Source organism: Rhinoraja longicauda, chromosome 19, assembly GCF_053455715.1.
Source record: "Rhinoraja longicauda isolate Sanriku21f chromosome 19, sRhiLon1.1, whole genome shotgun sequence".
In the NCBI taxonomy this organism is placed as follows: Eukaryota; Metazoa; Chordata; class Chondrichthyes; order Rajiformes; family Arhynchobatidae; genus Rhinoraja; species Rhinoraja longicauda.
This window is the reverse complement of record NC_135971.1, coordinates 12,873,775-12,890,994: the sequence shown is the minus strand read 5'-3', so window position 1 is coordinate 12,890,994 and position 17,220 is coordinate 12,873,775. Positions and strand designations below refer to the sequence as shown.

At 49.4% G+C, this 17,220-nt stretch overlaps 1 protein-coding gene across 2 annotated transcripts in view; it reads left to right on the top strand.

Annotated features, from left to right (window-relative positions):
* prrc2a (proline-rich coiled-coil 2A) overlaps positions 1 to 12,932 on the top strand; it is a 147,276-nt gene extending 134,344 nt beyond the window's left edge. The window contains exons 30-34 of one of the 2 annotated variants that reach the window (XM_078416289.1): positions 1,470 to 1,580; positions 3,708 to 3,878; positions 4,024 to 4,121; positions 6,635 to 6,728; positions 10,967 to 12,932. In XM_078416289.1, coding sequence (XP_078272415.1) covers positions 1,470 to 1,580; positions 3,708 to 3,878; positions 4,024 to 4,121; positions 6,635 to 6,728; positions 10,967 to 11,224 — 732 coding nt within the window. In that variant the 3' untranslated portion in view covers positions 11,225 to 12,932. Of the gene's footprint in view, positions 1 to 1,469; positions 1,581 to 3,707; positions 3,879 to 4,023; positions 4,122 to 6,634; positions 6,729 to 10,947 lie in introns of both variants that reach the window. The other variant, XM_078416290.1, reaches the window with a different exon arrangement.
* The last annotated feature ends 4,288 nt before the right edge of the window (positions 12,933 to 17,220 follow it).

Below are 17,220 nucleotides of genomic sequence, written 5' to 3'. Positions count from 1 at the left end.
GCGGGGAGTGCTGGGCGGCGCGGACCCGGTGGGCCGAAGGGCCTGTTTCCGCGCTGTATCTCTAAATCTAAATCTAAAGTACGGTTGAAGAAGCCGTGGTGATGTGCTTCGGCACGGTGTCGCCTTCCTGCAGCAGCCATTGTTCACCAATTGCCAAGGGCTAAAGAAAGACAAGCAGATCACTTCCAGTACGTTCTCCCCGTGACCTGCGTGGGTTTTCTCCGAGATCTTCGGTTTCCTCCCACACTCCAAAGACGTACAGGTATGTAGGTTAATTGGCTGGGTAAATGTAAAAATTGTCCCTAGTGGGTGTAGGATAGTGTTAATGTACGGGGATCGCTGGGCAGCACGGACTTGGAGGGCCGAAAAGGCCTGTTTCCGGCTGTATATATATGATATGATGATATGATAAGTGTATGCAGAGGTTATTGTGTTGACCCTTGCACCAGTCGAGCTGCTGCTTCGTTCAGGAATGTGCCTTGGTGCCCCAGGTTTGCAGCAGTTGTACCCAAAACAAATTCAAAATGTTCCATCTGACTTCTGCCACGTGGATGGTGGAAAGGCTTGTGAGTGTTAGAAGAAAAATCTTTCACTGCAAGCTGCCTTGTCTTCAACCTTGTGCTCCTGCCATAATGTGTTCCATTTAGTTTCCCAGTAATCGATGGCCTTGCGGCCTTAAGCGCTTTTATAACATTTTTAGGTTTCGAGAAACAGGCCCTTCAGCCCCACCGAGTCCACGCCGACCAGCGATCTGCAGAAAGGAACTGCAGATGCGGGTATATACCAGAGATCGGCGCAGCGGTAGAGTTGCTGCCTTAAAGCGAATGCAGCGCCAGAGACCTGTGTTCGATCCCGACTATGGGTGCCGTCTGTATGGAGCTTGTACCTTCTCCCTGTGACCTGCCTGGGTTTTCTCCGAGATCTTCGGTTTCCTCCCACACTCCAAAAAACGATTCTCCCGAGTGAGTGTTAATGTGCGGGGATCGCTGGTCGGCGGTGGGCCGAAAGGGCCTGTTTCCGCGCTGTGTCTCTAAACTACATTAAAATGCTGGAGTAACTCAGCGGGTCAGGCAGCACCTCTGGAGAGAAAGGATGGGGACAAAGGGTCCCAGCCCGGAATATCGCCCATCCTTTCTCTCCGGAGCTGCCGCCTGACCTGCTGAGGTACTCCAGCACACTGTGTCCATCTCAACCTATACACCTGCTGATCTTTGGAATGTAGGAGGAAACGGGAACATCTGAAGAAAGCCGACACAGTCACGGGGAGAATGTACAAACTACGTACAGACAGCAGGATCAAACCCGGGTCTCTGGCGCTGTAAGGCAGAAGCTCTACCGCTGTGCTGCCTCGAACCACCACCTTTTAGTTCATTTTGTCCGTCTGCCAGACTGTGTTATGGCTCCTCTGTATGTATCGGGGTGAATTGCAATTCAATGCTAACGTTCATTTGTCTGAACTGTTCCGACAGATGCGGCAAGGCTTGGCCCAGCCGTCTGACTTCTACTCCTCTCCGCTGCAGCAGCCCAGTCAAAGCAACTACTTCGCAGCACCGCCAATGTCCAGCGCCCCCCTCCACCAGGTAATCCCCACCAGGTGACGTTCACTGGGGCTGCTTCACCTGACCGCGAGGTGGTTGAATATTGCTTGAAAAATCTATATATACATGTATTACTAAAACTCTCTCTTGTATTTTGTGGGTTTGTGGATATGTTTGATCCCAAAATACAGCCAACACGGTACACGATAGAGCAACAATTTTAGGCCCACCTTACTCACCATTGGCCTGCGGTTCAAATGGTTGTAATATTTTAAAAGTTATTCACTTTTTAAACTTTAAAAATGACTTTTTAACCCTCAATAAATGCCTTTTCCACTTGCCGTGCCCAAGATGGCCGCCGGGTGGGGGGGGGCGGGATCCGCCCGAGTGACGGGAGTAGCAGCCAATGAGGGGGGGGTGAGGAGAGCGGAAGAGGCAGGACCAGGGGAGGGGACGGGACCCTCACAAAGGACGGGAGTAGCGGCCAATGAGGGGGGGGGGGGTTTGAGGAGAGCGGAAGAGGAGGGACCGGAAGGAGGGGGAATGGCAATCAGGAGAGGCTTGGACCTAAAGGGTCACTCTTGTATCTAGTTGAGTTTATATATAGGAAGGAACTGCTGATGCTGGTTTAAATCGAAGATAGACATAAAAAGGTGGAGTAACTCAGCATGTCAGACAGCATCTCTGGAGAAAAGGAATAGGTGACGTTCGGGGTCGACACCCTTCTTCAGACTAGTTTAGTTTAGAGATACAGCGCGGAAACAGGCCCTTTGGCCCACCGATTCCGCGCCGTCCAGCGATCCCTGTCCCGCTGAGTTACTCCAGCTTTTTGTGTCTATCTGTGCAGTAGACTTGTTGGGCCTAATGGCCTAATTCTGCTCCAATCACTTGTGAAGTTGTGAAAACAATCAAAACCACTGTGTGTAAGAAGAAACGGCAGATACTGGTTTAAACAGAAGATAGACACAAAATGCTGGAGTAACTCAGCGGGTCAGGCAGCATCTCTGGGGAGAAGGAATGTGTGACCTTTCGGGTCGAGGCCCTTCAGACTGGTTAGTGATAAGGGAAACGAGAGATAGAGACGATGACGTGGACAGATAAAGAACAATGAATTAAAGATACGCAAAAAGAGTAACGATGATAAAGGAAGCAGGCCATTGTGAGCTGTTTGTAGGGTGGAAGTGAGAAGCTGGTGCGACTTGGGTGGGGGCTGAGAGAGAGAGGGGGAATGCCGGGGCTACCTGAAGTGAGAGAAATCAATATTCATACCACTGGGCTGTAAGCTGCCCAAGCGAAATATAAAGGTGGACACAAAATGCTGGAGTAACTCAGCAGGTCAGGCAGCATCTCGGGAGAGAAGGAATGGGTGACGTTTCGGGTCGAGACCCTTCTTCAGGCTGAACCATCAGTCGACCCGAAACGTCACCCATTCCTTCTCTCCCAAGATGCTGCCTGTCCCGCTGAGTTACTCCAGCATTTTGTGTCTTTCTTCGATTTAAACGAGCATCTGCAGGTTTTTTTTCTACACAAGCGAAATATGAGATGTAGTTCCTCCAAACTAGAGTGCGTTTGCTAAAAATTTAATGCTTTGCAATGGGATTATAAACTTCAAATCTGCTCTTTGAATGAATGAATGTTTATTGGCCAAGTATGTGCGTATACAAGGAATGTGCCTTGGTGCTCCGCTCACAAATGACAACACAAACATACAGTTAACAATTAAGAATAAAGCATAACCACATCAAAACAATAAGGATACAACATTACGGTCTAAACAAGTGGGTGAAAATAAACCAGAGCAAAAAAGAGACTTTGGTTGTTGAGTAGAACTACTACTCGTGGAAAAAAAGCTGTGTTTATGTCTGGCTGTGGCTGCTTTGACAGTCCGGAGTCGCCTTCCAGAGAGAAGTGCTTCAAAGAGTTTGTGGCCAGGGTGAGAGGGGTCAGAGGTGATCTTGCCCGCTCGCTTCCTGGCCCTTGCAGTGTACAGTTCGCCGATGGTCGCAGCCAAAAACCTTCTCGGCTGATGGAACGATGCGTTGCAGCCTCCGGGTGTCGTGCTTGGTGGCTGTCGTTTGTTGTTGTCGTTCAGTGCCCGCGTTGGGACTCTCGCCTCGGCTCTCACTCCCGTTTCCCCCCCGCTCACTCTCACGATGCTTTCCTCCACAGATGTTGGTGCCCATGCTGGGCTCCCAGATCTCCGTGCCGGGCTTTGGATCGATGCAGCAGCCCCTGGTTCAGCTTCCGCAGTCCATGCATCATTCCCAAGCACAAGCCATCCCTCCCGGACCTCCCAGACGAGTACTTCACTCCAGCTTTGCACCCACTCTGGGACGAGAGGTTGAGAGAAAATATCCAGCATTTCATTTTAAAGTTTTTTTGTTTTTTGAATGGGCTTCAAATTTCTGCACGGGATTGCAATCGCCCGCCTTGCACGTTAACCATAACACTCTCTTCTCTTTATATGTGTGTGTATATAATGCAGGTTAATCCAGTGGATCCGAAGGCATTTCATTTGGACAGGAAGATGAATCCGTCTCCTGGTGCAATTGGTTATACTGTTCCTTCACCAACAATGTTCAGGTGAGAGGTTATGCCGCTGACCTTGTCTAGATTTTGGTATTTGTAGCATAAGGTAATAAGTTATCACTATAAACTACATAAGGTTATAAGTTACCAAAACTACTATCTACCTGTGGTAGACACAAAATGCTGGAGTAACCCAGCAGGTCAGGCAGCATCTCAGGAGAGAAAGCAGCATATCATATCATATCATATATATACAGCCGGAAACAGGCCTTTTCGGCCCACCAAGTCCGTGCCGCCCAGCGATCCCCGTACATTAACACTATCCTACACCCACTAGGGACAATTTTTTTTTTACATTTACCCAGCCAATTAACCTACATACCTAAGGAATGGGTGATGTTTCGGGTCGAGACTGAAGAAGGGTCTCGACCCGAAACGTCACCCATTCCTTCTCTCCTGAGATGCTGCCTGACCTGCTGAGTTACTCCAGCATTTTGTGAATAAATACCTTCGATTTGTACCGGCATCTGCAGTTATTTTCTTACAATCAGTCTGAAGAAGGGTCTCAAAAACGTCACCCATTCCTTCTCTCCTGAGATGCTGCCTGACCCACTGAGTTACTCCAGCTTCTTGTGTCTATCTTTGCAACCGTCTACCTCATTGGTGTCCCTTGGGCTGTCTTTGATCAGACTTTACCTTGCACTATTCCCTTATCACGTATCTATACGCATGTAAATGGCTCGATTGTAATCATGTATTGTCTTTCCGCTGACTGGTTAGCACACAACAAAAACGTTTCACATACCTTGGTACACGTGACAACAAACAAAACTAAAGCTGCAGGAGCACAATTAGGCCGTTCGGCCCATCAAGTCTACTGCGCCATTCAGTCATGGCTGATCTATCTTTCCCTCTCAACCCTATTTCCCTGCCTTCTCCCCATAAACCCTGACATCGATAGCTGTTGTCTTGTATTTTCTGTTTGCAAGGGGGTTGGAGCTCAAAGCGATACAGGTTTTGCAGTGAGTATAAGAGGCTTTGCAGTCTAGTATACACCGAACAGCCAAAACATTATGACCACTGACAGGCAAAGTGAATAACATTGATTATCTTGTTACAATGGCACCTGTCAAGGGGTGGGCTATATTAGGCAGCAAGTGAACAGTCAGTTCTTGAAGTTGATGTGCTGGAGGCAGGAGAAATGGGCAGGAGTAAAGACCTGAGCGACTTTGACAAGGGCCAAATTGTTATGGCCAGACGACTGGGTCAGAGCATCTGTGAAATGGCAAGGCTTGTGGGGTGCTCCCGGTCAGCAGTGGTGAGTACCGACCGACGGTGGTCCGAGGAGGGACAAACCGGCGACAGTCAGGTTGTTGGGCGCCCAAGGCTCATCGATGCGCGAGGGCAACGAAGGCTATCCCGTCTGGTCCGAACCGACAGAAGGTCGACTGTGGCACAAGTCACAGAAAATGTTAATGGTGGTGACGGGAGGAATGTGTCACAATACACAGTGCATCGCACCCTGCTGCGTATGGGGCTGCACACGGAGGACCAACAGCATGTTAGGCAGGTGGGCAGAATGTTTTGGCTCGTCAGGTCATAATGTTTTGGCTGATCGGTGTACAGTCTTGGTGTGATAACAAAGAACTGCAGATGCTGGTTTGTAGCAAATATAGAAACAAAATCCTGGAGTAACTCAGCGGGTCAGGCAGCATCCCGAGAGGACATGGATGTTGAAGTGCTGAGTAACTGCAGCATTTTTGTGTCTATATACATGTTGGTGTCTCTACTTAAGTGTGGATATATGGTATCAAAGTGAACTGCAGATGCTAGTTAATACACAAAAGGACACAAGAGTGCTGGAGTAACTCAGCGGGTCAGGCAGCATCTCTGGAGAACATGGATAGGTGACGTTTCACAGAGTGCTGGAGTAACTCAGCGGCTCAGGCAGCATCTGTGGAGAACATGGATAGATGACGTTTCACAGAGTGCTGGAGTAACTCAGCGGGTCGGGCAGCATCTGTGGAGAACATGGATAGGTGACGTTTCAGGTTGGGACCCTGCTTCAGGTTAATTGTGGAGAGGGGGATGAGGGAAGAAAGCTGGAAGAGAGGAGGGGCAGGAAAAGTAAGGTAGGTAGATGTTGTCTGACCTGCTGAGTTACTCCAGCACTGTCTTTTTTTGTAAACAAGCATCTGCCGTTTCTTGTATCCACAAGGAGCAGAGGCCTGGTCAACATAAAGAAGATGGGCAATGAGACAAGAATCCTTTTAAAGGGTGCTATGAGAATCAGGGCTCCGGCAGGTTGAAAGAGTGTGAACCAGATGCAGAACCATCGGGATTGCCAAACAGTTGGATAGCAAATGACTGGAGTTTCACCCGAAACGTCACCCATTCCTTCCCTCCGGAGATGTTGCCTGAGCCGCTGAGTTACTCCAGCATTTTGTGTCTGTCTTCGATTTAAACCAGCATCTGCAGTTTTCTTTCCAATGCTGGACGTGGCGGTGAGAGTGAGAATGCATCCTCTGAATGTCTTTCACTTGTGTGGTTTTGTATCTCCCCCCTAGGCCTGTCACAACGAGTCCCAGGGGGAAGTCCCCTGGACCTGCCCAGTGCGGCATCAATCCCCTGCCGTGTTTCCGAGGAAACGTGTCCCAACAGGTAAGGATCTATGTGCTCCTTCTCCAATTCCCACGTGGGCATTGAGTGCCCTGTTGTGTCCGGAGTGTAAACCCAATCTGGAGAGACTGCCACGACAGAGAGACTCGTCTAAAGAAGGGTCTCTCCCAAAGCATCAACCACCCTGCCTGTCCCACTGAGCTTAATTTAGAGATACAGCGCAGAAACAGGCCTCTCGGCCCGCCGGGTCCGCGCCGACCAGCGATCCCCGCACACTAGCACTATCCTACGCCCACTAGGGACAATATTTACATTTACTAAGCCAATTAACCCAACTGACCTGTACGTCTTTGGAGTGTGGGAGGAAACCGAAGATTTCGGAAACAACTCACGGGGAGAACGTACAAATTTCGTACAGACAGCACCCGTAGTCAGGGTCGAACCCTGGTCTCCGGCGCTGCATTCGCTGTAAGGCGGCAACTCTACCGCTGCGCCACCGTGGCCGCCCGAGGATTTACTCCAGCAATTTTTGGGCGGCAGTTGCTGCCTTACATCGAATGCAGTGCCGGAGACTCGGGTTCGATCCCGACTACGGGCGCCGTCGGTACGGAGTTTGTACGTTCTCCCCGTGACCTGCGTGGGTTTTCTCCGAGATCTTCGGTTTCCTCCCACACGCCAAAGACGTACAGGTTTGTAGGTTAACTGGCCGGGCAAATGTAAAAATTGTCCCTAGTGGGTGTAGGATAGTGTTAGTGTGCGGGGATCGCTGGGCGGCGCGGACCCGGTGGGCCGAAGGGCCTGTTTCTGCGCTGTATCTCTAAATATAAATCATTTTGTATCATCTTTGCCGCGAATGTTGACCCCTCTAACATCAAGTAACTCTTACTTTCCCTCTCTCTCCATCCCTCCCCATCCTAGTTCTCTGACCAGTCTGACTGTCCCCTGATTACTATTTACCTTTGTATGCTTCGTCGTCAACGTCCCCAAGCTAACAATCGTCTATTCTGCGTTTTCCTTGAACTCCGTCTCGTTCGATGCCTCGTTTTCACACCTTGCCCTTTGAGTGTCGGAGCAAGGAGGTCCTTCTGCAGTTGTACAGGGCCCTGGTGAGACCACACCTAGAGTATTGTGTGCAGTTTTGGTCTCCTAATTTGAGGAAGGACGTCCTTGCTATTGAGGCAGTGCAGCGTAGGCTCACCAGGTTAATCCCTGGGATGGCGGGACTGTCACATGAGGAAAGATTGGAAAGACTGGGCTTGATTCACTGGAGTTTAGAAGGATGAGAGGGAATCTTATAGAGACGTATAAAATTATAAAAGAATCTTATCGAAACATATAAAATTATTAAGGGGTTGGACCCGCTAGAGGCAGGAAACATGTTCCCAACGTTGGGGGAGTCCAGAACCAGGGGCCACAGTTTAAGAATAAGGGGTAGGCCATTTAGAACGGAGATGAGGAAAAACTTTTTCAGTCAGAGAGTTGTAAATCTGTGCAATTCTCTGCGTCAGAAGGCAGTGGAGGCCAATTCTCTGAATGCTTTCAAGAGAGAGCTAGATAGAGCTCTTAAGGATAGCGGAGTCAGGGGGTATGGGGAGAAGGCAGGAACGGGGTACTGATTGAGAATGATCAGCCATGATCACATTGAATGGTGGTGCTGGCTCGAAGGGCCGAAGGGCCTCCTCCTGCACCTGTTGTCTATTGACTGGTCAAGCTAGATGCAGGAAAAAAGTTCCCAATGTTGGGGGAGTCCAGACCCAGGGGCCACAGTCTAAGAATAAAGGGGAGGCCATTTAAAACAGGTGAGAAGAAACTTTTTCACCCAGAGAGTTGTGAATTTGTGGAATTCTCTGCCACAGAGGGCAGTGGAGGCCAAATCACTGGATCAATTTAAAAGAGTTAGAAAGAGCTCTAGGGGCTAGCGGAATCAAGGGATATGGGGAGAAGGCAGGCACGGGTTACTGATTGTGGATGATCAGCAATGATCACAATGAATGGCGGTGCTGGCTCGAAGGGCCAAATAGCCTCCTCCTGTACCTATTTTCTATGTCTGTGTTTCCCCCTCCCCTGACTCTCAGTCTGAAGAAGGGTCTCGACCCAAAACGTCACCCTTCTGTCCAGAGATGTGGTCTGAGTGATACCAACATTTTGTGTCGATCTTCTGGCCAGCTGATGGATCAGGTTAAGGTTTCCTTGAAATATTCATGCCATATTCTACTGCAGGGACCCCTTTCTGAATTCCCTTCAATGCCTTTCATAAGTTAAATGTCGTTAACCTAGCTGTGACTCCAATGATTTGCCTTCTATTCAAATTTGTGGTCATCTCAGTGCTCACCTAGGTTCATTGTGTTTCCTGTACAGCAACTGCTCTTGATGGCTAAATGCTAGGTATTGCATCCAAGTCAAGTCAAGTTTATTTGTCACATACACATACACGATGTGCAGTGCCCTCCATTTGAACTCCGCTGAAGTCACTGTCTGCTTGAACCTCACCTTAAGGGATTGGACAGGCTCGACGTAGGAAAGATGTTCCTCATGTTGGGGGAGTCCGTAACCAGGGGTCACGCAGATTAAGAAGGGGTGGGCCATTGAGGACTGAGATGAGGAAATACTTTTTCACCCAGAGAGTTTGGAATTTGTGGAATTCTCTGCCATAAAAGGCAGTGGAGGCCAATTCACTGGATGATTTCAAGCGAGAGTTAGATTTAGCTCTTGGGGCTAACGGAATCAAGGGATATGGGGAGAAAGCAGGAACGGGGTACTGATTTTGGATGATCGGCCATGATCACAATGAATGGCGGTGCTGTCTTGAAGGGCCCAATGGCCTCCTCCTGCACCTATTTTCTATGTTTCTAACCGTTACCTTGTGACGCATGCTATGTCGGGCCCATATACTTTGAGTTTAGTTTAGAGATACAGCATGGAAACGGCCCCTTCGGCCCTCTGAGTCCACGCCGACCAGCGATCACCCCTTCACCCTAGTTCTATGTTATCCTCCTTTCACATCCATTCCCTGGGGGAGATTTTCGTGGTCAATCAGCCTGCTAACCCGCATACCTACAATGGGGTAGAGAGGGACAAAATGCTGGAGTAGCTCAGCGGGATGGGCGTCATCTCCCGAGAGAAGGAATGGGTGACGTTTCAGGTTGAGATCCTTCAGACCGACCGGAATTCCATCCTGAAAATAAATCTTTCCTCCTTCAAAATTCTCCCACTCTTCCACACCTCAGAGATACAGTGCAAAAACAGGCCCTTTGGCCCGCCGAGTCCACTCCAACCTGCGACCAGTGTAACAATGTCCTGCACACTAGGGGCAGTTTACAATTTTACAGAATCCAATTATTCTACAAACCTGTAAAATCACGCGTGTGCAATCATGAGAGGAATAGATCGGCTAGAAGCACAGAGTCTGTTGCCCAGAGGAGGTGAATCAAGGACCAGAGGACATAGGATTAAGGTGAAGGGGAAAAGGGTTTAATAGCAATCTGGGCGGTAACTTTCTCCACACAAAGGGTGGTGGGTGTATGGAACGAGCTGCCAGAGGAGGTATGGGGAAAGAAAACTGCAGATGCTGCTTTATATTGAAGTTAGACACAAAATCTTGGAGTGACTCAGCGGGTCAGGCAGCATCTCTGGAGAGAAGGATCGGGCGACGTTTTGGGTCGAGATTCTTCTTCAGACTGAAGAAGGATCTCGACCCGAAACGTCGCCCATTCCTTCTCTCCGGAGATGCTGCCTGACCCGCTGAGTTGCTCCAGCATTTTGTGTCTGACAGAGGAGGTAGTTGAGGCTGGGACTATCCCCAACGTTGAGGAAACTGTTGGACAGGTACATGGATAGGACAGGTTGGGGGGGGGGGGGGGTTATGGACCAAGTGCAGGCAGGTGGGACAGGTGTAGACTGGGACTTGTTGGCTGGTGTGGGCAAGTTGGGCCGAAGGGCCTGTTTCCACGCTGTGTCACATGTGACATCTCAAGAAACATCTCACTGTGATGGATGTTTCTTTTTTTTTGTGTTGGTTGGGGTTGTGTAATTTGCTTATTTTATTGCTTTTATTGCTGGACTGTAGGTGACTAAATTTCGTCCAAAAAAGCTTTGTTTTTTGGATGACAAGTAAAGATATCCTGAATCCTGAATGTGTGACAAATAAACGCTACTTTTTAAACCTGTGGGAAATTGGCGGCGCTTGAGGCGGGAATGCCTGTCGTCGCGACTAAACTGGAGACAAGTCACAATAAACTCTCTTCTTTCTTTTATTTTTTTGTTTGGAACTTTCCTGGCAGGCGATGCAGCGGGCCGAGGTGCTGCAGAGCACCCAAAGGTTCTTCGAGCGAGTAACTCCGCGCGGCAGCAGCAGCAGCAGCAACAGCAGCAACAGCAGCAACAACAGCAACAACAGCAACAGCAACAACCCCAGCGAGCAGCAGGAGGGAGACAGCGTGCCAACGCACACGGGGGACAGATCTTCGGGCAACCCCAAGCCGGCGCGGACCGGCCCCATCAAGCCTCAGAGCGCTAAGCCACAGGACGAGAAACTGTAGCGGGCATCGCGAAGAGACTGCAGCCTCTCGGAAACTGAAGGAATCTACATCTTAAGGGGTTTTATTTGTCTGTCTCAAAGGAATATGGCTTTTTGTTTTAGAAAAGAAAAAAAAAGATGAAATGTGACTGATTTCAGTGGACTACACGCACACATACACACATACACTACGCACGCGGGCCGAATCCAGCAGCTTTAACCCGGTTGATGGTGAAGCTGAGTGGGACAAAGGTATAGGCAGAAGAGGCTAGCTACCCAGTCCTTTTTTAAGAAAAGAGATTTCTCTACCATAACGAAGCATTCATCTTATTGGTAACTAGTAAGTCCTTGTAGATCCACTTAATAAATGCCAATCCCTTATAAGGCATCTGCTTTCTTTGAGGGACAGACCGTGTAAAGACTAGAATCGGTTTGGACACACAAAAGGGTGTTTTAGAGTAAGAGGGCCACTCAAGTCGAGCATTTCAAAAGTAACGTGGGCAGATCTCTCTAAGCTTCTGTCTTGTCTGTGTTTCCACAAAAAAAAAAAACGGTTGTGAATGTTTGCAAATAGTGGTGGACGGGTACAAATGACTAATTCCACGGCTCTCTTGCTCTGCGGCCTCGCACTATTAAAGAGGCACGTCTGCCTTTGATTTGTGCAATCTGTACGTCAGTGAGAGAGATGTCTTCCCTCGCCAGTTCCGTTATCCCCCCCCCCCCCCCCCTTCCTTCCACCTTCCGTCCTCTCTCCCTCCAAATCCCAGCTGTTCCTGCAACAACAACAACAACAACAGAAAAACGCACAAGGGTTTTTCTTGAAACTTCCCCCAGACGGACTGTCCCGGTATCGAGTCTCAAAGCAGCACAGGAGACGAAGGCAACAGGTTTCCAGTCTGGGCTCAGCATTGCCACCTCGAAGTCTGGAGGGTTTAGAGAGGGGGTGGTGTTAGCATTTAGCTGCATTCTTAAGGAAAACGACAGCTGCAAGGGGAGGCAGGTTAACTTGAGATTTTAAAAATGGGCCCATCTACCCAAAGGGGTGGTTAGAAGGAGGCTCCTCCACTCGCTGCCCTGTAAAAACTGCATCGCCCGCGGCTAACGTGTCATTTTTAAATCTCAAATTTGTACTTTGATCAAAAGGTGCGTTTTCACCGCCCCCGTTCCCCCCCCCCCCCCAATCTCCCGACTACCGAACCGATGTGAATGAAGTTACTGCTTGAGTGGACGCAGTGTGCTGGGGAAGGTATTTTCAGAGTGACTGTGTCTGCAACAAAGCAGTGTAGTCCCCAAGACCAGCAGGTTTGCAGTGTCAGAAAGGGCAGTGGCAAGGCGTGGCAGCTGCCTGCTCCCATTTCTGTCACTGCCTTGCGATGAGAGGAATCTATAGTCTGTCCCATGGATGGTGGGAGGTGGCAAAGAACTTTTTTTTGTAACGCTGAGAATTTGCCAGATCGCTCGCTCTCTGTGGTGGCTCGTTACCAGATACGGTCCCGTCTGTGACCTCTGCCTTTTCCTCTCTTTGTCTCCTGAGCCCGAAGCTCAAGGGATCCAGTATCTGCAAGAAATTCACTGACGTTTGTTTTGAAACACTTGAGTTACAGCGAAACTTTCTTTTTTTTTTTTTTTTTTGTTCGGAGATGTCTTTCTCCACCCCTCCTCCCCGCTCTCCAACTTTCTTGCCTGAAGGAAAAGAGGAGTTGTAGCAGCTAATAAATTCTTAAGATTAATCGGCTTGCTCGCCTGTTATTGTGGGAAACGGCAGTGTGAACGCACGGGTCTGCAGTGTTGGGACACAAGAAGCGGGCTGCATATCTATCCTGCCTTTGCTATCTTGCAGAGAGCTGCTGAAAGGTGGGGTTGGGAGGACGAGTATTTGTACAGGCTAGGTTGTGCAAAGAAAAGATTGTTGTCAAATTCACTAATTTTTAACTTGAATGGCAACTACCGGAAAACTGACTTAGTTGGTTCAAGTCTTCAGGGGGAGATTCATGGCTTTAAGGACCAATTGGAAGGAATTGAGGAAGGCTATGTTTGATTTTGGCCATGATGATCAGGAGGTGGGATTTTTGGTTTTGCACGAGGGCAGGGCAGGCCCACCAGGAACGGCAACGACTCAAATTAAAGGCGAGGGTGAATTGCTTGCTTCTCCTCTTCACCGCGTGACTTAGAGGTGCCAACTAGTCAGTAAAGTTCAGACAAGAGACGCAAATTCAGTCCGGCACTCCGGCCTCCTTCAAGCGTAGTGCAAGTTTTCAAATACTTTTCTTTAAAGGGGTTTTCCCTCGCGTCAGTGCCCACACCTCATTTTATCCCCACGCCGAGTGTTGCAAGGGGGAGGTCGGCTTCCAGCTTTTGTAGAGACACTCGGCTTGTGACTTGCCCTTGCGGGAGGGAACCCAGGACCTGTTTACACAACACCCGCCCGCCTGATTCCACCACCGAGAAGCTGAAGGGGTAGATTTCACCATCTTCCACCCCTCCCCACTCCTCTCCCTTCCAACCCGAGGCCCCAAGACTCCACAGGTAAGCCGGCAAAAAGTTCAGAGAAGCAGGTGCAAAAACTCCCATCTCTGTTGGGTTGGCAGTAACCACCGTGCCAAGTGGCCAGAGAGAAGAACTGGTGTCCGGACACATCAGCAACCCAAGGGGCAGCTCATCCCCTTTGCATCTCGAGCCATTTCCATGCGAGTCTTTTTTTTTTTAAGCTTTGGGGTAGTCCCCTTTCTCCACTCCTGCTCGGTCCTTGCAAATTCCTCACTTCACCGCTGAGTTTGTGCCAGCCAGGCTTTCATCGCTTAAAACTGGTCCAAGGAGAGACGCCACAAACGCAAGGCGCCCTTCCACTGAACCGTCCTATCACTGGAATTGGACGTGGACATGTTGAGACATAGAAAATAGGTGCAGGAGTAGGCCATTCGGCCCTTCGAGGCTGCACCGCCATTCAATATGATCATGGCTGATCATCCAACTCAGTATCCCGTACCTGCCTTCTCTCCATACCCCCTGATCCCTTTAGCCACATCTAACTCCCTCTTAAATATAGCCAATGAACTGGCCTCAACTACCTTCTGTGGCAGAGAATTCCACAGATTCACCACTCTCTGTGTGAAGAAATGTTTTCTCATCTCGGTCCTAAAAGACTTCCCCCTTATCCTTAAGCTGTGACCCCTGGTTCTGGACTCCCCCAACATCGGGAACAATCTTCCCGCATCTAGCCGCTCCAACCCCTTAAGAATTTTATATGTTTCTTCTAAATTCCAGCGAGTACAAGCCCAGTCTATCCAGTCTTTCTTCATATGAAAGCCCTGCCATCCCAGGGATCAATCTGGTGAACCTTCTCTGTACTCCCTCTAAGGCAAGAATGTCTTTCCGACAGGTAAGGAGGGCAGGATTGTCGCACACCCGAGCCAACAACCCCTCTCCCCTACGGAATATTTCCCAGTCCTTGGTAAGAGCAGCGTTATGGATGATTGAAATCGGTAACAATTTGGCCAGGCTGATTTCCACCAGTTGGACCGTGCTGTACAAGCAGAACCTCGCGGTTTGAACGCACGCCTGCCGACTGATCGTTGTTCCATCATCCCCTGAGCCATCAACGCTGGTGGAAGCAGAGGGAACAAGCGCAGGTGCATCGTGTGGACCAGCAGGACTCCCGGGTGCAATTTGCAGGGGATGTTGCTCTTTTTTTAAATATATATATATGTGCGTGTGCGTGTGAAGAAAGCCACAAACCAACATTTGTAACGACCTACCACTATTTTTAGACCTTTCATGTTCAAAGTGAATTTTAAAAGATTTGCCGGGGGGGAAGGGAGGGAGGAAGTGCAAACAGAGGGAGGGGAGAGAGGGTCGGGGAAACAAGTCCTTATGGTGATTGTGTGTGACTTCATTTGTGATGGGCCAGAATTGTTCTGTGAAAGATTCACTGGCTGAGAAGCTCTCCGCCACATTGTTCGCCTGGCTCCAGTTTTGTGTACTGTCACACAGTGTAATTTATAATAATCCTAATAAAAGTGGCTGTTTCGAGGGCTGCGGCAAACTTGCTCCTCTGTATTTCAGTCCGCTGTGTGTGTGTGTGTGTGTGTGTGTGTGAGGGGGAGGGAAGAGGTCACCGTGGACTCCGCTGTTCCAACCACATTCGGCCCTTCGAGCCAGCACCGCCATTCAATGTGATCATGGCTGATCATTTTCAATCAGTACCCCGTTCCTGCCTTCTCCCCATACCCCCTGACTCCGCTATCCTTAAGAGCTCTATCTAGCTCTCTCTTGAATACATTCAGAGAATTGGCCTCCACTGCCTTCTGAGGCAGAGAATTCCACAGATTCACAACTCTCTGACTGAAAAAGTTTTTCCTCATCTCTGTTCTAAATGGCCTACCCCTTATTCTTAAACTGTGGCCCCTGGTTCTGGACTCCCCCAACATTGGGAACATGTTTCCTGCCTCTAATGTGTCCAACCCCTTAATAATCTTATACGTTTCGATAAGATCCCCTCTCATCCTTCTAAATTCCAGTGTATACAAGCCTAGTCGCTCCAGTCTTTCAACATATGACAGTCCCGCAAGAATATCCTTCCTCAAATTTGGAGACCAAAACTGCACACAGTACTCCAGGTGCGGCCTCACTAGGGCCCTGTACAACTGCAGAAGGACCTCTTTGCTCCTATACTCAACTCTTGTTATGAAGGCCAACATTCCATTGGCTTTCTTCACTGCCTGCTGTACCTGCATGCTTCCTTTCAGTAGCTGATGCACTAGGACACACAGATCACGTTGTACGTCCCCTTTTCCTAACTTGACACCATTCAGATAATAATCTGCCTTCCTATTCTTACCACCAAAGTGGATAACCTCACACTTATCCACATTAAACTGCATCTGCCATGCATCCGCCCACTCACACAACCTGACCAAGTCACCCTGCAACCTCATAGCATCTTCCTCACAGTTCACACTGCCACCCAGCTTTGTACCATCTGCAAATTTGCTAATGGTACTTTTAATCCCTTCATCCAAGTCATTGATGTATATTGTAAATAGCTGCGGTCCCAACACCGAGCCTTGCGGTACCCCACTAGTCACTGCCTGCCATTCTGAAAGGGACCCATTTATCCCCACTCTTTGCTTTCTGTCCGTCAACCAACTTTCTATCCATGTCAGTACCCTACCTCCAATACTATTATGCGGGAGAATGCAAGTTTACTGGATTGCGAGTCGCTGTGCAACAGTGGTGTGGCACGGTGGCACAGCGGTAGAGTTGCTGCCTCACGTCGCCAGAGATCCGGGTTCGATCCAGACCACTGGTGCTGCCTGTGCAGTTTGTACCTTCTCCCTGTGACCACGTGGGCTTTCACCGCATGCTCCAGATTCCTCAAGACGTTCAAGTTTGTAGGTTAATTGGCTCTGGTAAAATTGTCTATTTTATGTTGCTCCTGGTGTGTGTAGTAGAATAGTGTTTACGCGTGGGGATCGCTGGTCGGCACGGACTCGATGGGCCGAAGGGCCTGTTTCCAAGCTGTATCTCCAAAACTAAACCTGCCCCTTATACCTCCTTCCCTTGACTCCCTCCACGGATCCCAACCAACCTTTCGGGTCCACTTGTACCTACTGCATCCGCACACGGGCGGAACCAAATGCAGAATCGGCAAACCTTTCGCTGTACATTTTTGCTCGGTCTGCTTAGGCCTACGGGATCTCGCACGGTAGCGCAGCGGTAGAGCTGCTGCTTTACAGCGAATGCAGCGCCGGAGACTCAGGTTCGATCCTGACTACGGGCGCTGCACTGTAAGGAGTTTGTACGTTCTCCCCGTGACCTGCGTGGGTTTTCTCTGAGATCTTCGGTTTCCTCCCACACTCCAAAGACGTACAGGTATGTAGGTTAATTGGCTGGGTGTAGGATAATGGGTGTAGGATAATGTACTGGGATCACTGGGCGGCACGGACTTGGAGGGCCGAAAAGGCCTGTTTCCGGCTGTATATATATGATATGATATGAAAGGACTGGCCAAGCTAGATG